The sequence below is a fragment of the Leuresthes tenuis genome, unplaced genomic scaffold, assembly GCF_036924035.1.
Source record: "Leuresthes tenuis unplaced genomic scaffold, fLeuTen1.0.hap1 SCAF_11, whole genome shotgun sequence".
NCBI classification, from domain to species: Eukaryota; Metazoa; Chordata; class Actinopteri; order Atheriniformes; family Atherinopsidae; genus Leuresthes; species Leuresthes tenuis.
This window is the reverse complement of record NW_027325365.1, coordinates 1,378,397-1,400,180: the sequence shown is the minus strand read 5'-3', so window position 1 is coordinate 1,400,180 and position 21,784 is coordinate 1,378,397. Positions and strand designations below refer to the sequence as shown.

Here is a 21,784-nt window from a genome sequence, read left to right as displayed (position 1 = left end):
AGCCGCGACAAGTGCGATAGGATCGAGCTCTTAGAACGAGCTAATTTCTGTTGTTCAGCACAGCCTTCGCTGCAGTGATGATACAATGAAGCCTAAGCTGCGTGTGAAACGGCTCCCAAATTAGCATCGAACAAACACACTGCTGGGCTGAAGACAGCACGATCTGATCGGTCACAGATTGGGATTACAGCTGCGTGTCCTGGACATGAAGTGTGGGACGGCGGCTGAATTACTCTGGGAGGAATTCACTCGAAGCCTTTCAATGGAGCATGAACCTTTGCTGCCTTTTCCACACCCCTCTGTAGCGTGACATAAAGGTGGGTTTCTAAGTAAAACTTCTTCCACATTTTAGTTTAAAAAAGCAGGAAACATGTTCCTATATGATCAATACTCAGCAGCCCCTTTAGGATCAATGGCTGCTTCAGACTTCAGGTTCTCACATGGAGGATTTCACTGATTTTCTCTGGTGCTGTGAGAGTAAAGTAGTCTTTGAGGGTTTTTTGGGATCATTCTCCTTTTACTTTTTCTTTCTTTTAGAAACAGAATCAGCAGCAAAGTTTGCTTCCAGGTTTTTAAGGAACACATTCTTCCCTCCAACAGAAAGGTTCCCGGTGACAAAAAGCCCAAAGCTTGATCGATCCTCCCCTGGATTTTACAGTTAGTTCCTTTTCAGACTCACTGTTGAGCAAATTGTCCCGTTCTGCCTTCATCAGACTACGTTCTGTCTTTGTTTATGTCTTATTTTTCTTTCTTTTCTGTTCTTATTTCAGTGAAATCTCCCTGAGAACGTTTTCTTTGGCCTTGAATGATGGGAGTGACTCAGCCTCTTTCTGTCTTTGGGCCACAACTGACCCTCACAACTTTTGCTGCAAACCACGTCTTGTGGCACATACCATAACCCAAGTTAGGCCCAGTTCACGACCTTTGGGCCACATCTGGAACACATCGCCTGATATTTGCTGTTTCAAAGAAGACTTAAACTCTTGTTATCTTCCCAGATATGATAAATCACACCAGATATTCCCTCCTTTTGTGTTTTTTTGTACCTTCTTTCTACTTAGCAGTACTACTTCTTCTACTGAATTACAACCATGAGCAACATAGTTTATACTGCCACCCTCTGGTGAAACTGCAGAACCGCGTTTACTTTTTCTTTCTTTTAGAAACAGAATCAGCAGCAAAGTTTGCTTCCAGTTTTTTATGGAACACATTCTTCCCTCTATAAAGGTTCCCGGTGACAAAAAGCCCAAAGCTTGATCGATCCTCCCCCGGATTTTACGGTTAGTTCCTTTTCACACTCACTGTTGAGCAAATTGTCCCGTTCTGCCTTCACCAGACTACGTTCTGTATTTGTTTATGTCTTATTTTTCTTTCTTTTCTGTTCTTATTTCAGTGAAATCTCCCAGACAGCTGAGAACGTTTTCTTTGGCCTTGAATGATGGGAGTGACTCAGCCTCTTTCTGTCTGACCCTCACAACTTTTGCTGCAAACCACGTCTTGTGGCACGTACCATAACCCAAGTTAGGCCCAGTTCACGACCTTCGGGCCACATCTGGAACACATCACCTGATATTTGCTGTTTCAAAGAAGACTTAAACTCTTGTTATCTTCCCAGATATGATAAATCACACCAGATATTCCCTCCTTTTGTGTTTTTTTGTACCTTCTTTCTACTTTGCAGTACTACTTCTTCTACTGAATTACAACCATGAGCAACATAGTTTATACTGCCACCCTCTGGTGAAACTGCAGAACCACGTTTACTTTTTCAAAAGATTGCTTCTGATTTGAATGGAAATCAGATTACGAAGGCTATGAAAACACTCCTCCCTGCTATGTTTATTTTGCAAGAATAAATATTAGCAATGATCTCTGTTCCATGCTGACATCAGAGGTTATTCATTTGTTTATTGGATTATAAAACCAGCTGAAGGCAGTACAGGTCACTGACTTTCAGTCAGTCTAAGGAAGTTTCCCTATAATAGAAGAGTTTGAATCCAAAACAATCTGAACAGAATCTAATGGTTCGGAACTGATTGTTCAATCTGGCCATTTATTTTTGGAAGCTGCTGCATCATTTATGGATAAAATGACAAAAAACCCAAACAAAACCTGTCCCACCGTCTCCATTTCCACTGCCACCCCATAAACATGCATTGAGTCGCAGAGACAAACATCTGCCAGTGTCTCCATTTGCATAAATGCTCGGCTTAATAGATCCAATTGGTGGCTTCAAAGCTCAGCTGCTTCTCTCTAATTGTGAACACTCCACATTCCAAATGTATTCTCTGTGGTTATGAATGAATCAGTGAGCGAAACACTTCTCCCACCTGCAGGTACAGCAGAATGACAGAAATGAAAGCTTTTAGAGTGATAAGTGTGGATATTTAAGAGCAGGTGCACACGTCTGCAGGACTGCACGAGGCATGGATAACACACAGTGAAGAGGGAGCTCTGAACTGGACCGCTCAGATGTTCTTTTGCTTTGATTTCTCACCTGAGCAGACCATCTTTCCAGCTGTGGCTCACCATAAAAGAGCGTTTCTATTTTTGTCTTCATAATGCCAAGTCTGCGGCTCATAGCCATGAAACAGCTACTGTAGCTATAGCATGCTCTGACAGTAGAAATACGACTTAAAACATTAAAAATGGCCCCAAAACATTTTCAGAGGACACTACAGGAGGCTCCCAGCCTTGGAAAACCTAAATGTTACACATAACGTCAGAACAAGCCATGACAAAGGATGCAAACACCTTAAAAGGGGGTTAAATCTCATAAAACATTTACCAGGACACTGATCTGGAATTGCCTTCCAGGTCTGAACTGTGTGTAAATTTGTTCACCGTAGGCTGTGCTGGAAATCTCCAGAAACCCACTAAATCTGTCAACATGAGGTAATTACTGCATGGAACATTAGCATATTGATAAAGAAGCACATCACCGGAGCTATTTCACAACCGCTGTGGGTATATTTACGACTGAACTCATATACATCTGTAATTTGCAGATATGTCCAAGATCCGCATTGCACCCATATGAGCAGCCTGCATGTTAATGGAGCAAAATCCTCCAGATATATCTGCAATTAAGGACTTTTTTAACTGTATTATCAAGGGTTTAAAAGTGCTTTTCAAGTCAAATATGATCAATACGATAATCATTCCTGATCTATATGTAGATATGCTTTGAACAGACTGGAACGGGGCCAGTGGGGACAGTTTGGAGTGTGACTGGCACTCATTCACAAGGCCTTTCCATCTGCTTTTGTTGATAATCCCCCCCCTACGAGCGTCCTCCTCTCTGAGTTTTCATGATCAAAGTTCGGATTTGCTTTAATTATTTCAGATCAATGCTGGCTGCGGCCACTGTGGAGCGCCGTGGCCAGTGCTGAGGCAGCAAAGGAGAGGAAAAAAAATAAAAACAGCTGAGTCGTCGTCCTTTGCCAGAGTCTCCGATGCACATAGCAAGGAGAGCGAGAGCAACCAAGAGGTGTGGGCTAATGCAAGGCTCCAATCATTAGTCCTAAGTGTTCCTCATTATGTTGCTAAAGCCTCTGAAGACCCGAATCCCTAATTGATCTCATCCTGGCATTTAATAACACTCAGGAAAGCAAAGGGCTGCTTGCTTCTCTGGCACTAACAGATCGGCGGCCCGACTAGCTCAGAAAACACTGGCTCATCACTACAAATGAAGGCCTGGAGCTCGGATGGCTGAGCTGCGTCACACACTCCAATGACACCGGAGCAAAGCAAAAGCAGGCACTTTTTCTCATTCAAAGGGCAAAAAGTCGGATTTTTAAAAGGCGTTTTGATCCAATTTCACTGAACAGTTTCGATAATCAGCTGAACTTCTGCTCTGTTTGTGTGCTGCAGTGATTCATGTTGGTCTGCTGTGTCGAGTCAACATGCCCAACATCCTGCAAAGCCGCCTTTTTGTAATGAAAACAGCCGAAAAACCGACACCACCACAGATATCCAATGGACTCAATGTGCACGTTTGAATCGTAATTATTTCACATTTCTATGAATCAGTGGAGACTGCTCTGCTCCAACCAGGTGAATGCAGGTGCAGTTTGATATGAGCTCATATCTAAAACATCAGCATAAAGCCGGCAGAGTTACAGAAACTGAAGCTATCGTTTTTTATTTTCAAATGTTTTTCCAAATTATATCCATTTTATTCCTTTTTGCACCACAGATATCACTTTAGTGGCAAATCTGTCATTTTATAGCTTAGAGCTTTCAGAAAGATACAAACAAATGTGGCTGAAGCGCCTTATTTCTCACATGTTTAACCCAAACAGGAGAAGAAATATGGAAAAGATATTTCTGGTTTTATCTGGAAAGGTGTGCTGGATCTATCTCTAACTGATCTATCTCTAACTGATCTATCTCTAACTGATCTATCTTTAACTGATCTATCTCTAACTGATCTATCTCTAACTGATCTATCTCTAACTGATCTATCTCTAACGGATCTATCTTTAACTGATCTATCTTTAACTGATCTATCTCTAACGGATCTATCTTTAACTGATCTATCTCTACCTGATCTATCTTTAACTGATCTCTAACTGATCTCTAACTGCTCTAACTGATCTCTAACTGATCTCTAACTGATCTCTAACTGATCTATCTCTAACTGATCTATCTTTAACTGATCTATCTTTAACTGATCTCTAACTGCTCTAACTGATCTCTAACTGATCTCTAACTGATCTATCTCTAACTGATCTATCTTTAACTGATCTCTAACCATCTGTGAGCACACGTTTAATCACTAGTTAGTGCAGAGTTGAAGGTATAAACATTATAAAACCCCTCTGAGAACAATATAACCAGAATAAAAGCCTCCAGCTTCCTGCTCCCAGTCTTGGTTCATCAGGCTGAGTGATTCTGATTTTCTCAGCTAACATCCATAAAAAGACACGACAGTTCCTCTCATCTCTGAGTGCTTTTGGCATTTTTCTCTCTAATTTTGTGACCAATCAGACGCGTTGAAGCATGTTAGCGATAGATAAGTTCAGTCTGGATGTTTTATGGCCACTTCCAAAGTTTCCAGAGTTTGATTCCTGCAGGGAAGCCGGTGTTAAAAGTGTCGGCATCACAGACTTCAGCAACCGCAATAGCTTCTGCAATATTAAAACTTCCAAAGTGTAAAAGCTTGAGGCCACGTTGGAAATGAAACTTAAAGTCCTTATGGTATTCAAAGCCAACACACCCACAAAGGGCAGCAGCTCACATGGATATGATGCATAATTTAAACTAGTTAAAAGACTTAATATCATTTGTTAGGGAATGATTTTCTCTCCTGAATGAATCTTGCACATCTGCTGTGATTCTGGGTTAAATGCTGCTTCTGCTTCATAATAAAAGGGTTGGTTGAATCTGGCTCTATGTGACGCAGCATCAGCGTGATGAAGCACCGCTGCGCTCCTCACAGTATTTCACCGGGTTTAAATCTTAATATTATGAAGTCAAAGTTGGATATTGAGTAAAAGAAAATGCCTTTCTCATAGTTACAGCTCTGGGAAGCCATTGATAATATTCTGTTATTTATGGTGCGAATCTGTCACTGTCTCCAGATCAATAATGTATTATCATATATCAAGTTTTGGAAATGAACCTGCCCAGAAGTTAATTATTGTTGAGGTGGAAGCGAACTTCACCCGAGAAGTCGATTGTTTTTCATTAGAGGACTTGGGGAATTGATCATATATATATACAGTGTATGTACTGATTTGTTATGATGGGAGATGTGAGTGATAAATATTTGGTTCTGTACCAGCAGAACAAAGGAAACAGCCGGAGGGGAGGTTACGCCACGGCAACACGGCCGCCTGAATGCTAACACTGACGCTGGGAGACTTCTGAAGCTCTCAGCTTTGCTGGAGTGTCCTTGAGCAGCACAACAAACCCAAACCCTCGGCACAGATTCTGTTCAGCGCCTGGCCCTGAGCTGTGACCCGGACATCCAGGTTCACAGCTGTTAAAAGGCAGCTTTCTCCTGCTCTGGAATTCCAAATCAAAAGCAACAGTTCGGACCAGCTGAGTCAGATAAATTGGTTTATTCACAGCCAACGAATGCAGACACGCTAATAGCCCTCATCATGAGTCAGTAACGCTCAGCACACGTGCTCAAAGGCACCAACCATTAATACGGAGCTCATTTCCTGGGTTTCCACTGGAGAAACCTGAGTCTCAGAAAGATACAAACAAATGTGGCTGAAGCGCCTTATTTCTTACATGTTTAACCCAAACAGGAGAAGAAATATGGAAAAGGATATTTCTGGTTTTATCTGGAGTGGTGTGCTGGAAATAGCTCTAACTGATCTATCTCTAACGGATCTATCTCTAACTGATCTCTAACTGATCTATCTCTAACTGATCTATCTCTAACGGATCTATCTCTAACTGATCTCTAACTGATCTCTAACGGATCTATCTCTAACTGATCTATCTCTAACGGATCTATCTCTAACGGATCTATCTCTAACGGATCTATCTCTAACTGATCTATCTCTAACGGATCTATCTCTAACGGATCTATCTCTAACGGATCTATCTCTAACTGATCTATCTTTAACTGATCTATCTCTAACTGATCTATCTCTAACGGATCTATCTCTAACGGATCTATCTCTACCGGATCTATCTCTAACTGATCTCTAACTGATCTATCGTTAACTGATCTCTAACTGATCTATCTCTAACTGATCTCTAACTGATCTATCTCTAACTGATCTATCTTTAACTGATCTCTAACTGATCTATCTCTAACTGATCTCTAACTGATCTAACTGATCTCTAACTGATCTATCTCTAACTGATCTCTAACTGATCTATCTCTAACTGATCTATCTTTAACTGATCTATCTCTAACTGATCTCTAACTGATCTATCTCTAACTGATCTATCTCTAACGGATCTATCTCTACCGGATCTATCTTTAACTGATCTCTAACTGATCTATCTCTAACTGATATCTAACTGATCTATCTCTAACTGATCTCTAACAGATCTATCTCTAACTGATCTATCGTTAACTGATCTCTAACTGATCTATCTCTAACTAATCTCTAACTGATCTCTAACTGATCTCTAACTGATCTCTAACTGATCTATCTCTAACTAATCTTAACTAATGTTAAACTAATGTTTAACCCAAACAGGAGAAGAAATATGGAAAAGGATATTTCTGGTTTTATCTGGAGTGGTGTGCTGGAAATAGCTCTAACTGATCTCTAACTGATCTAACTGATCTCTAACGGATTTATCTCTAACTGATCTCTAACTGATCTCTAACTGATCTCTAACTGATCTCATGTGCTGAAGTATAAATGTGTAATTATTCTGTATGATTAACACTTTTAAATCAACTTATATCACATTGATTTAACATTTCGTCAACAGAAGCATCAAATATGAATGAAAACGTCTGTAAACTGACGGCAGCCATCTCTTTTTAAGATGCAGAAAGATTATTTCAGCCTTGGATTACGCTGCGTTTCCACTGAGATCCGAGGTACCGGCAGATTAGGCAAATGCAGCTGAAGTGTGAAACGTCTCTGCAGCACACAGCGGCTGCAGGGCAGGGAGACAGGAAGTCTTCAGTTTAATCAAACGTAAACGCTGTGAAACATCAAGAGATTAACATGTTGCTGCTTAGATTTACTGCTTTCTTCTCCAATTCTGGACACATTTTAAGTCCTTTGAAGTAACGTGAGCCCAAACCTTGTTACCAGGAACTATCTTATCGACCCTGGAACTCTGATTAGTTCCTGGTTCCTGAGGTCAAACTGCAGCTTAAAACACACAGTGAGGAATAAAAGTGAATTTGGTTCTGATATGAGGTGTTGTATTGATTTAAAACATGTCGCCTGATCAATAAAACATCCTAACAGCGGCTGATTCAACTCCTGCAGCTTAAATGTGAATATGTGCTGCTCATTTTTACGTCTCCACCAACCTTTTTCCTTGTAGGCTCCCTTGTCAGCACCTCTTTTAATCACATACTGCCTGTTATGCAACAGAAGTCCTGTGGGGTAAGCCAGTGTCCGGTCATCGTTTCAAATCTCATCAAAGCAAATTTCACGTTGAGTCCTGAACTCTGAAGAGAAGTTTCCTTCATCAAACTGCCAGATGAGGGCTGCTAGAGTAAATATGAAGTTCTGTGGCTGTGGAACCGGCTTTTTGCTGTTTCTTTTATTCTTTCAGGATGTGAAGTCCTCTGTCTGGAGAACCCGTTTCACTCCAGTTGAAATCTCAAGTGTGCAGCTTTAGCATTTACAGCTTTGATGTGTTATAAAAGCAACCCGACACCTCAGAAAAACAACCCAGACACTTCTGCCCCAACCAGGAATATGATCCTGCCACAGCCTTTTTTCTGTGTGCAGACTAATCTTTTTACCACTGTAACACGTCTCTGTTTGGTCTCACAGAGGCTCTTAGGTTTTTGTACCTTCTCTTGTCACTTCCTGTTTTATTTTGAAATTACAACTCCTCTGGTTTCAGATAACTCGCCCTTCCTCCCGTGTCTCGTTGTCTTTCCTGATTCCCAAAGTGTTTCCACCTGTTCCCCTTGGTTCCTCAGGTGTATTTAGTCTGCGTTTCCCTTTGTCTCGTTGCCAGTGTGTTGAATTGTCTTCCTCACAGTTTATTCACTCCGTGCTCTGTGACAGTCGGCTAACTTCACACAGAGTTTGCTGCTGATAGTTTGGTGCAACATGGCAGGATATTTATCAGATTTTGACGACGTGAACGAGGACTTTGAGTAAGATGGACGTTCTTACCGGAGTGAATAAACTGTGCTGCAGGGGGGCGTGTGGATGAAGTGGTCCCAGTAGAGTGCCTGTGTAGAAATCCCTCCGTTAGCTCTCCTATAGCTGCAAGTAGCCACATAACAGCAGCTATGAGCTAACAGCAGCTATGAGCTAACAGAGCTATGAGCTAACAGAGCTATGAGCTAACAGAGCTATGAGCTAACAGAGCTATGAGCTAACAGAGCTATGAGCTAACAGAGCTATAGTATGTAAGAATGAGCTGTGCTGTGCTCATTTACTTTTTTTAATTTGGTCTCAAGCTGCTGGTGAAAGCCAACTTTAGAGTGAGTTTTATCCAAGTCTGCTTGAATATGAGTGACAGCTAATGACAACTCTACTATCAGCAGTCTTCTGTGCACAACATCGTGAGGGAAGCTTCGAAATTCTTCCTTATATTTTCTTCAGTTGGCAACTTTCATTTGAGTCAAAGATGCATCATTAATTTAATCATATCGTCATGATATCCGGTGCACAGACTGTCTCACAAAAGCTCTTTTTTGTACCTTGTCTTGTCACTTCCTGTTTTATTTTGAAATTAACAGCTCCTCTCGTTTCAGATATCTTGCCCTTCCTCCCGTGTCTCATCGTCTTCCCTGATTCCCAAAGTGTTTCCACCTGTTCCCCTCGGTCCCTCAGGTGTATTTAGTCTGCGTCTCGTTGCCAGTGTGTTGAATTGTCTCTCGAGCGTTCTTCCTCTAGCCTCCAAAGCCTAAGTACCAAAGATCTTGTTTATTAATGATTTCCTCCTTGAGAGTGATTTTTCATTCAGTTTTATCATAGATTTAGTCAAGTGAAGTTTTCTTTGTATTGTCATTATCAGTAGTATCTCCGGTAGAGGAGTGTCTTTGATTTATAATTATAACTTTCATAGCAGCTCCATTAGAAGGAGTCTCTTTCTGTTTATTGATTTGTTAAATTTCTATAGAGCCTCCGACGGTTCGGAGAGGGATAAGTTTATTTGTAAGATTTATATAACCTTTAGTTTTTTCCTCCTAGTGTGGAGAGAACTTTCTTTTGATAAGTTTTATAGTCTCACTCTCCTCCCCATAGGTATCGAGAAGAGTTAGGAATTTATAATCTATTACTTTACTCACTATCATTATAAATAAAATCTGGTTATTGACCCTGCATCTGCAGCCAGTCCTTTCACGGATCTCTTCCATTTATCCCCAACCAAGAATAAGGACTTCAGCATCAAGACTAATAAAGTTGAAAGAATTCACAACAGACGACCTTCCCTAAATTTAAAGAATTGACTTCAGAGTTACGCTGTGACGGAGGCAGGTGGAGGTCCCCGCATGCAGCTGCCTCCTCAAGGCCAGCTCAAGGTCACCCTGCAGCTGCCGACAGTTTCTCAGCAGGCGGCAGACGAATATTCACCCTGCTAACTGCAGTTATGGATCATGTTCTGTCCCTTTGGAGTATACAGATGTGCTCCACCTCCACAGCTGTGAAGGCAGCTCCCAGAAACTCCAGATCATGACACGAACCGTTCAGGTCAGGTGACCCCAACCCGCTCTCTGTTTCCATTTGAGAGAATGAAACGTTTTATCGAAAATGGGAATCCATAGAGGAGAAGGTCTCCCTCTGAACATTGTGTTCAGAGCGAAGATGAATGCTTTGCATACTGAGAGCTGTTGCCTGCTTGAGCGTAAAGTAACGATCTGTGCAAGCACCCAGAAACAAGAGAGGCGATCAATCTGCGTTATCACCAGCAAGAGGATGAGAAATGAGCAAAAGAACAAAGGAGCTTTGTTTCCTGGAGAGACGCTTGATTGGTGCAGTTGCACTGCGACAGATAAAGACAGCGAGCCTCCTGCAGCTCACCTTTGACCCCTCTACACCCCAGTTTTAGGACACACCTCCTCCCACACAGAGCTTTCTGTTTATCAGCTAACTGACAGAAATTCTGCTGATCCATCAGCGAGAACCTCCCCCCAAAAAAAGCAACACAGCAGAGATGCCAACGCTGTTCACATGCTGACACTCTCTTTGATTGGCTGGTCCCTGGTGGTCGTGGTGTTTAGCGTTGGCGTTCTCTAAATGCAACATTGACCCGTCTGATTCATCATCCCCGCCTGAGCAGTCAATAAAACTCAGGCCCAAGGAGAGCCTCACATTCCAGCAGTTCTGGCTCACATTTGGCTTGAAGATGAGCAAAGACTGTGATAGTTAATGTGGAAAAACGCTGCCACAGTCAGCCGTGGATGAAGTTAGCTTCTGAGCGCCGCAGCAGCAGCAGAAGCCCAACGTTTCGTCATCCAGCGGCTTTAAGTCAAATAACTGCTGTTTCCTCCTCCGCTGGTCCATAAAGGTGGAGACTGTCCTCCAAACAGACACCAGAAACAATGTATTTTTGGCTTTAATCAACATTTTCTCTGACCCTTAGTGATTAGCTTTCATTTCTAACCCAAACTGCCTAAACATAACCCAGAGTTTAGGTAAATTATGGTTAAATAATGCAGTGAAACGTGACTCGGGAAAGAAAAAACAGCTATGAGTCGTATTCAGTTTGAACAAATGACCTGATTTTTATTCCATTTGAGAACTTATTGAGTTTGAGGCACGCTGAACCCAGCTCCACATTTCTTATATCAACATTTGAACGCCAAGAAATCGTTCTTAGGAGAACAAAACTTTTCATTACCGTAACAGCTTTTCATTACCGTAACACTTGCTGTATTTGTAAATATTTGAATGGGAATGAGTGATACCTTCAAATTTTATTTTTGTACAGGAACTATTTGTCAAGTCTTTTCAGATTACTGAATTGACATTTTTTTTTAAATTATTTGTGAAATTTACACTACAGGAAAGATTTAGTGAAAAAAAAATGCAATTTTGTTACGGTAATGAACATAAAAACTAAAATTACTGTAACAATAAAAACATTTCTGAATACTTACACCATGTGACTATTCTGAACTATTAATAGAACATGCATGAAAAAAATAAAAGGTCTACCTTTCATACATGTTCAGTTATCATCAATTGAAAATGTGTTACGGTAATGAATTTATTTGGTCAACGACTCAATAAAACATTCCGAAAATGTATTAAAGAACGTGTATTGATCACTAATTTTAATTGAGCCAGTTAACTGAGACCCTGCTTAATACTAATAAGAGAAAAAAATAGCAAAATTGACCTAAAATTGTTTTTGCAAAGGTTAGACAGTTTCGTGAGACTCACCCTTCTGGGAGTTGTGTGAGAACATGAAGGCTTTTAATGAAATCGTTTTCTTTCTTATGCTAAGCCAGATTGATTTGGTGCCTGATCCTAACAGGAAATGGTTAGCTGAACCATTCTGAGGCCATAATGTATGTTTTTTCTTTTCCTTATTTTGTTTTGTAATCTTTTTCTAATTTTACCAGAATGATTTTTAAAGTGAAAATATGGTCCAAAAACTGGAATTAAAAGGCTCACAGCCAGCGTGTTGATGACCTGACTGAGGAACAGTTTTAAAGATGAATGCAGGTTAGCAGCCACACAATGCACCAGCTTCAGCCTCAGTGAGACATATTAAACATCTCAGAGCTGCAGTTTATGGTATTTAACCCTCTCAGGTCCACTTTCTGAGTTCTTTCTGTTTTACAGGTGGATGCAGATCGGTAATAACTCTGTTGGTGTTGGTTTCGGGCATCATTTGGCATGTGACTGCCAGCTGAATACATTTCTCAAGCATCTCAAGCACTTATGGTTATCAGAAAATGGTTAGCTGAACCATTCTGAGGCCATAATGCATGTTCTTTCTTTTCCAAGCACTTATGATTCCTCTTTAAACTGGACTGTCGGCTGCTGCTGCTTCAGGTTAACTGAAGTTAATGACCTTAACTTCTTAACCCTGGAAGTCTCTCCTCCAATGTAGCAGACGTGAGGTCAGAATGTGTGAAATACAAAGGTCAAAGTGCACTATAGTTGATTCATTATTGGTCTTTCACTGTTTCTTTAATCAGTTTCTTTGTTCCTTTTCCTTTACTGCGGAACAAATCGGTTAGATAAACTGTTGAAGGCTACATATAAGGTGTAAACAGGCTGAAATGTGCCTGCTGCATGGGCATTAGCTCACCTTCTTAATGCTTTCTTTCATGAAAAATGCCGGATTTGAGCCTGACACGGGACGAAATGTTTTCTGGAGACGAACTTCTGCTCTGACCTAAATCTAAATTCTAAGCTCTCCGTTGCTGTCTGTTTAATGAATAATGGGAGCGCGGACAGAGAAAGGGAGAAAAGAGAGATGTGCAAGCATTAAATGTGCATTCATCAGGTCTGACCCCAGCCATTGACGGGCTAATCAATGTTTAGTAATAAGGCTGAATGTGGAATGAGGCGCGGAGGGTCTGGGTCGGAACGAAGGGGAAAGAGATATCAATTAAACCGGGAACTGCAGAGTCCAGACCCGAGGAGCTGAGACAGCAATATCCCCGACTCTGCTTCATTAACTAAACAGTGCACGCTGAATGCAAAAGTCCTGCAGCCGCCCCCACGAAACCTCCACCCATTCCAGCTGTAAACGACTCCCTTATTCAATGGAAATGAGCAGGTGGAAAAATGCTTTAGATAGTTTACATAATAAAAATCCCTCTGAGGCCACGCAGGGAAATAATATCCACACAATATGCAATAAAGAGAAACATGCACGGTACCTGCAGCTCGGAAATACAAAGCAGTTCTCAAACTCATTACCAAATGATATTGTTTCCATTTGCATACAGCGTGAATTCAGTGGGAGTTATATAAAGCTAAACAGGCTGCAGTTTGATTCAGTGCATCACAGAAATAAAGGAAAATACCTGTTCGTCAGCATCCTGAGGTGCTTTTTTAATGTGTTTGATGGCTGGAGTTATTGATTACTGATAAGTAACACAGACTACAGTATTATCTCATCATTTAGGCGACTTTATTGGCTGTTTTAGGTACTTTTGGGACCAAAGAAAGACGACATATGAGCTTATTTATTAGACATACTGCAAACTTTTTAAGAAAATTGTTTTCTATGTTGTTGTTTTTTCAGGAGTGATCAATTTTTCTCAAAAATATTAAAGCTTCCCACCATCCAACGACATCTAGTGTTTGGGAGCTTATAAAAGAAATCAAGAGAGGTAAAAGCTATTACCGGCAGAGGCTAGAACCAGAACCATTGGTCTCTAGTTTTGGACAAAATTAAGAAAAATAAACTCTTAATCCTTAAATAATGCAGATTAATTGTCACTTTCACTTTCTCTGAGATGCTCCTTTTTTAACAAACTGATCAAATCTTAGTTTCTTTTTCAAATTTCAGCAATCCGAACCCCCCGACAGAATACTGACGCTTTCACAAGAAGAAAGAAGAAATAAAAGGTGTTTTTCCCTGCTGCTCCGTGGCAGGATCAGACCTTTAAACGCATCCACTGCACTCGGCTGACTGATGCTGTCCTGATGCAGAACCGATGCTGCCGTCAGATCTTTATCTTTAGGGGTGAATGTGTCGCTGCACCTGCTGAATGATGTAAAAACGATAAAATTCCTGATACTTTTAACATAATATCAGTAACTGCTGCTACTCCCTACTGGCCCGTGAAAAAATGCTATTTAAACCCTTTTAGGTCTATTAGAAAAGATGCACTATTTAAACTTCACAAGTAGCCTCATAAGTCAGTCTTGTATTGTATTATTCTTTTATGAATAATCAGTATTTTCAGTTATAATATCCAGTCTGTATGAATGATAATGAGTGAGTTTAAAATAAAACAGGAAAGTAGAAAACTTTGGGACAGTCCATGAATCATAAAGCCATGAAAGAAGTTCTTTAAATGCTCTGAATTTTACGCGGACGGCATTTATGATGGCGATGAGGAAGCATGACCTTTTCTAAAAACTCAAGTCGACTATCTGAATGTCATCTGGCCAAGGTTTCTGACTTCATACAAGCTGAACACAGGGCAGCCCTGGCCCCCCAGCCCCAAAATAAATAGGTTCATGGGCCGTCTCTGTCAGTGACGGATGGGAAAGTCTCTGCTGATACTTGGAAAAGTGTCCATGCTCGTTGACAGGAGGTCAAACTGATATTACAGCTGTGTGTTACTGTATTTAAACGCCGTTAATTTGTTAAGCTTCATGCCAAACATGTTAGAACAGCTGATAAAAGCAGACTTTCTAACTGCCTGGCCTGTTTCTCACCGAGGTCTTCCTCTTCTGCAGCTTGTGCTGGAAACACAACACCAGAACCCAGAATTCATAATCTTATAAAAGGCAGAACATGATTCTAATCCAACGGTGGGTTGCTGTGAATGCTGTAAAGTAACCTGAACCAGGAGATGTCTTTATTTTTCTTTTAAAACATTAAAAAGTGTTTCCATCAGTAATTTCCATCGGCTAATTAACCAGTTAACACATTAACTGAAACATACCGGACTGTGATGGTCGGCTAATTAACCAGTTAACACATTAACTAAAACACATTAGACTGTGATGGTCGGCTAATTAACCAGTTAACACATTAACTAAAACACACCAGACTGTGATGGTCGGCTAATTAACCAGTTAACACATTAGCTAAAACACATCAGACTGTGATGGTCGGCTAATTAACCAGTTAACACATTAACTAAAACACATCAGACTGTGATTGTCGGCTAATTAACCAGTTAACACATTAACTAAAACACATCAGACTGTGATGGTCGGCTAATTAACCAGTTAACACATTAACTAAAACACATCAGACTGTGATGGTCGGCTAATTAACCAGTTAACACATTAACTAAAACACACCAGACAGTGATGGTCGGCTAATTAACCAGTTAACACATTAACTAAAACACAGTGGACTGTGATGGCCGGCTAATTAACCAGTTAACACATTAACTAAAACACACCAGACTGTGATGGTCGGCTAATTAACCAGTTAACACATTAACTAAAACACATCGGACTGTGGTGGTCGGCTAATTAACCAGTTAACACATTAACTAAAACACACCGGACTGTGCTGGTCGGCTAATTAACCAGTTAACACATTAACTAAAACACACCGGACTGTGATGGCCGGCTAATTAACCAGTTAACACATTAACTAAAACACAGCAGACTGTGATGGTCGGCTAATCAACCAGTTAACACATTAACTAAAACACACCAGACTGTGATGGTCGGCTAATTAACCAGTTAACACATTAACTAAAACACATCAGACTGTGATGGTCGGCTAATTAACCAGTTAACACATTAACTAAAACACACCAGACTGTGATGGTCGGCTAATTAACCAGTTAACACATTAACTAAAACACATCAGACTGTGATGGTCGGCTAATTAACCAGTTAACACATTAACTAAAACACACCAGACTGTGATGGTCGGCTAATTAACCAGTTAACACATTAACTAAAACACACCAGACTGTGGTGGTCGGCTAATTAACCAGTTAACACATTAACTAAAACACAGTGGACTGTGATGGTCGGCTAATTAACCAGTTAACACATTAACTAAAACACATAAGACTGTGATGGTCGGCTAATTAACCAGTTAACACATTAACTAAAACACACCGGACTGTGATGGTCGGCTAATTAACCAGTTAACACATTAACTAAAACACACCGGACTGTGGGGGTCGCCTAATTAACCAGTTAACACATTAACTAAAACACATCGGACTGTGGTGGTCGGCTAATTAACCAGTTAACACATTAACTAAAACACATCAGACTGTGATTGTCGGCTAATAAACCAGTTAACACATTAACTAAAACACATCAGACTGTGATGGTCGGCTAATTAACCAGTTAACACATTAACTAAAACACATCAGACTGTGATTGTCGGCTAATAAACCAGTTAACACATTAACTAAAACACATCAGACTGTGATGGTCGCCTAATTAACCAGTTAACACATTAACTAAAACACATTGGACTGTGATGGTCGGCTAATTAACCAGTTAACACTTTAACTAAAACACATCAGACTGTGATTGTCGGCTAATAAACCAGTTAACACATTAACTAAAACACACCAGACTGTGATGGTCGGCTAATTAACCAGTTAACACATTAACTAAAACACAACAGACTGTGATGGTCGGCTAATTAACCAGTTAACACTTTAACTAAAACACATCAGACTGTGATTGTCGGCTAATAAACCAGTTAACACATTAACTAAAACACACCAGACTGTGATGGTCGGCTAATAAACCAGTTAACACATTAACTAAAACACAACAGACTGTGATGGTCGGCTAATTAACCAGTTAACACATTAACTAAAACACACCAGACTGTGATGGTCGGCTAATTAACCAGTTAACACATTAACTAAAACACAACAGACTGTGATGGTCGGCTAATTAACCAGTTAACACATTAAGTAAAACACATCTGACTGTGATGGTCGGCTAATTAACCAGTTAACACATTAACTACAACACATCGGACTGTGATGGTCGGCTAATTAACCAGTTAACACATTAACTAAAACACACCAGACTGTGATGGTCGGCTAATTAACCAGTTAACACATTAACTAAAACACACCGGACTGTGATGGTCGGCTAATTAACCAGTTAACACATTAACTAAAACACATCGGACTGTGGTGGTCGGCTAATTAACCAGTTAACACATTAACTAAAACACACCAGACTGTGATGGTCGGCTAATTAACCAGTTAACACATTAACTAGAACACATCGGACTGTGGTGGTCGGCTAATTAACCAGTTAACACATTAACTAAAACACATCGGACTGTGGTGGTTGGCTAATTAACCAGTTAACACATTAAGTAAAACACATCGGACTGTGGTGGTCGGCTAATTAGCCAGTTAACACATTAACTAAAACACATCAGACTGTGATGGTCGGCTAATTAACCAGTTAACACATTAACTAAAACACATCAGACTGTGGTGGTCGGCTAATTAACCAGTTAACACATCATGAGCTAGCTAGATAGCTAACTAATCAGCAAACTAAGTGAGTTAATAGTTTTCTGTAAAGATGTTTGTAAACAGGTGCGAGGTAACAAGCCTAGCATATGGATAATTAGCATTAGCATTTATTCTGATACCAAAGCTATTTCCACCTCATCATCATAAGGTTTCAGTTTGCTAACATGCACACAACATGTATTTTCCTTTGACGGTCAGCAGCGTGTCTGAAACAGTGAGAGTGAGAAGATTCCGATGCCTGGAACATGCTCCTGAACCCCACAGTTGTCCCCATTTATGCTGCGTTCAATGTCCTGACGGAGCAATTAACGCTTGGTGTTGTGTGCTTATCTATTAGGTTTTTAAAAGCTGAATCTAACGTTTTTAAATGCAGAGAAAAGAAAAGTTTTTCATCATCTGTGAGTTCCAGGTGCTAATGTTCTCCAACTGAGCCTGAAAACTCACCCAAACTTTGTTTTTTAACACTGCTATTAAGAAACAAACGATAGAATTAATTAAAAAAATTAGAAAACAGAATTAATAAAAATGTAATTCTGGATTATGTTGGCTTACAGAGTTACAGAGAAAATATGCAGCTGAAGAGAAAACTGGGTGCTGAGGAAGAAAATCAGTGTGTGCTGAATAATATTTACTCTCAAGCTCTGATAATTCCATCAATGGGGATTTTTCAGATGAATCGTTTCTACTCTGAGCAACTGGGCAACTAGTCAGTTAACAAAGAACTGCGGATGAATCATTTTGATCTGACAAAAGCACGTAGCGGGGTTGTGTTTGCACAGAAATCCCACAAACAGTGAAAGATCAACACCAATTACTCTTTTTTAATTGGTGTTGATATGAAATTTCAGCCTGCTTGAGCATCCCTAAAAACCTTCTAAAACTGCAGTTTTCCTTGGCTTAAAAAGTCCAATTGAGCAGTCTGTGACGATGAATTACCGTCTCCACGCCATAGGCTGGCCCAACGCCATCATCAAGCGTCATCAAGCTTGGTATCGAGGTCTTTCTCTGTTAGAGTGGATGTTATGTTAAATGAAACAGTTGGAAAGTGTAACATGTCTTCTTTAAGCAGCCATTAAAGACCGTATAAAACAGCCTCTGGATCGGGCATCCTGGGGTGGATGAATGCCGTGTTGCTTGTTCAAGTCTTATGTTCTCAGAACATCTGGGCCAGATGTTGACACAGATTTACAGCCACCAGCGTTCTTCAGACAGTTCGATTCATGCTCCAGAACACGTTTATCTCTCCGGTTGCTGCAGTCTGTGCCGCTGCTTCTAAAAGGTTCTTTTATCTGCACTCATTCAGGCCATCGCAGCACCTCTAAACTCACGAAGCCGAAGCACGACCTGTGACAGAGTTCACGAGCGATATAATCACCTGACAATAGTTTAGTTTATTCACAGAAGTCAAGGAAGATATTCATCCAGCTCCAAAAGCTTCACAGTCATCGTGACAAAGACCGTTCAGAGTGGACTTTCCTGATCATAGATTACAGGAAAAGGTCTTCTTATTCTCATTTTTTAACCCTGTGTGACACAGAAACCTTTCTGACCGTCCTTTGCTGGAGAAGCTCACTGCACAACAACACAAATGACCAGAACCTGGGTTCTTAAACCAAATCTCTAGCTTGTGAATGCCAACAGAGGCCCTAATTTCCTTAGTTTCCACTGTCAGTCTGGGGTTGAAATGTCACGATTTCACAGCATTTAACCGTAAACTGGACCTACGATGTTTCACATGATGATTTCTCAGGTTCAGGACCTCCGAACACACGAGGGACCGGATGAATATGCATCTCTGGAGACAACAGATGTGAGTTAAGGTTGCTTAAAGGTGGTGGAACAGCTGGACATGGACAGAAAGGAAGACACTGCACAACAGAAAACCGAAGGCAGAAAATATTCAAGCTTTCCAGAACGAATCAAACTCTGATTTTAATGAAAGAGGCCGTCGTGACCCACATCTGATGAAGACCAGTTGTCTCTTTAAAACAAGGGAGGGAAGAGAAAGACTTTCAAAAGAGAAGGAAACGATTCAGCGACAGAAATTAATCACACCTGCAGAGTTTTTGGATAAAGAAATTCATCTTTAGGGGGAAAGAAGAAGAAAATAGCGCCTGGAGGCCACTTTCCTCTCCAGATGCCTGTTGACATCACAAAGGCAGGCCACCCACTAGTGGTCGTAGTTTCACCTGGTAAAATCCTGCCTGGACTCAAAGGGGCTTAATTTCACTCAGAGGACTGGGCTCATGAGCAATAAGTCACACAACCCAAAGACAACTTTGACAAGTTTCCCCCAGACTCCCCTCCCTCCCTCCACATCTGTCCCGTTTCCAGCAAAACAGTCAAAATGTCCATCAAACAAATGATTTACATGCCTCTGCTTACCTGAAGAATACTACTGTTTCCCATAAATAGATCCCCAGCGCGTTTAGTCGGCACATTTTTGCCAGTCTCATTTTGTTTGGAGGGGGTGTTGCTTAAGGGGGAGGGGAGGGGGTCACACTCTTGAGTAGATGAACTCCCCCTCTAAAAAAAATGAAATTTTTAGAGGTGAAAAAGGAGAAGGAAGAGGATAAGAGGGGAGGGGGGTTTGTGGTTATGGTTTGTGACCTCCAAGGTGAGCCGAAAATGTCCCGTTTTGTGTGTGGGGGGGTTGTGTTTCAGATCCCGTGTTCGCCGGTGCCGAGCCGGGGGGTGCTCATGACTTCACTCTCCATGAAATCATGCTTGTGTCCGCGCTCACACCTCCAGAGCCGTCAGGATGGAGCAGGGGCAAAATCCACTAAATCCACGCCGAAAATGTGTCCAGGACCACGGATAGAGGCAGGCAGGGGAGCCGGCGGGACTGCGGGGAGGAAGCGCGTCCAGGTTTTGTTTCAGGGGGGACAAAAGGGGGTAACAGGAGGGAAGGGAGGGGGTCTCGGGTCTCAGAGGGAAGCAACCGCTCACAGGCTGCTGTTGACTGACACACAATTACACCCAATTACTCTGAGGTCCAGTCTGTGCGTTCCGCGGCAGGTGAAGGGGAAGTGAGACATATTCCTTCAGAGGAGGACAAAAACATCAAATAACAGGCTGTTTGGCTGCGGGAAGCTGAATCTCGCTGTCTCCAAAGGACTGAGAACAATATGTGTTATAATCCCCGAATTCAGTCACAGAGCAGGAGCGTTTTCTCTTGGAGCGGCGGGCTGTCTCACGCGCATCCCTGGGGCAGCAGGAGCGTCGCTCTGGATCCGTGCGTATCGGCTGTTGCGGGAGTCCCGGCGCTGCTGCTGATCAGAGAGGGAGGTCTGCAGGTAGAACAAGTCTGCCTTCTCTTCTTCCTCTCCCTCTCCTTCTTCACCTCCTCCTCTTGCTGCTGCTTCCCCCTCTTCCTCTCGTACTTGTCTCCCAGGGGCGAGTAGTTGTAGTAGTAGTACTTGGCGCTGCAGCAGCACGGCTCAGCTACTCCCATTGTCTGGTGGTGGTCAAGTTGGAGACGCACCGGTAAGCGCTGCTGCGCTCCGCATCTGTTCCCACCGGTGCACCGGTCCCGTTAAACAGAGAAAACGACTTCAGCTGGAGTGATCGGAGGGTTAGAACAGCGCGCAGACCTGATGAAGACCCTCTGCCATGACAGGAGAGCGGCAGCGTCACTGGCCTCTGCTGGGCGCGCACACACTCACACGCACACGCTGATGTACAGACAGCAGGGCCAGCCTTGGTGCGCTCCGACACTGTATTTTCCTGCTGCAGTCATTTACCAAACTCCAAAATACGCACCTCGCAGCGGTCAGACACGCCCACAAGACGCTGCCATTGGCCGGCGTGGTCCAGAAGCTCGCAGATGATTGGACAGCAGAGGTGTCACTAATGCAGCTGAGCACGAGCGCTGCCTCACACAGAGATCCCGGAGGACAAAAATCACTGAACTTAAAGTTGAGTTAAGACTGACCTTACAGCCTTTGGTGTTCTTAAAGAGATACACGGAGCTCCGGAGTGAGAGGAGAAGGAAAGACGCTGTGCACAGTTTGCGCTTTAATGAGA

General features: G+C 41.8%; 1 protein-coding gene across 2 annotated transcripts in view; it reads right to left on the bottom strand.

The window, feature by feature from the left end:
* The window catches only part of glra1 (glycine receptor, alpha 1), a 133,769-nt gene extending 112,292 nt beyond the window's left edge, over positions 1 to 21,477 (bottom strand). For both annotated transcript variants that reach the window (XM_072395135.1, XM_072395134.1), the window contains exon 1: positions 20,144 to 21,477. In XM_072395135.1, coding sequence (XP_072251236.1) covers positions 20,144 to 20,214 — 71 coding nt within the window. In that variant the 5' untranslated portion in view covers positions 20,215 to 21,477. The remainder of the gene's footprint in view (positions 1 to 20,143) is intronic.
* Positions 21,478 to 21,784: the final 307 nt, after the last annotated feature.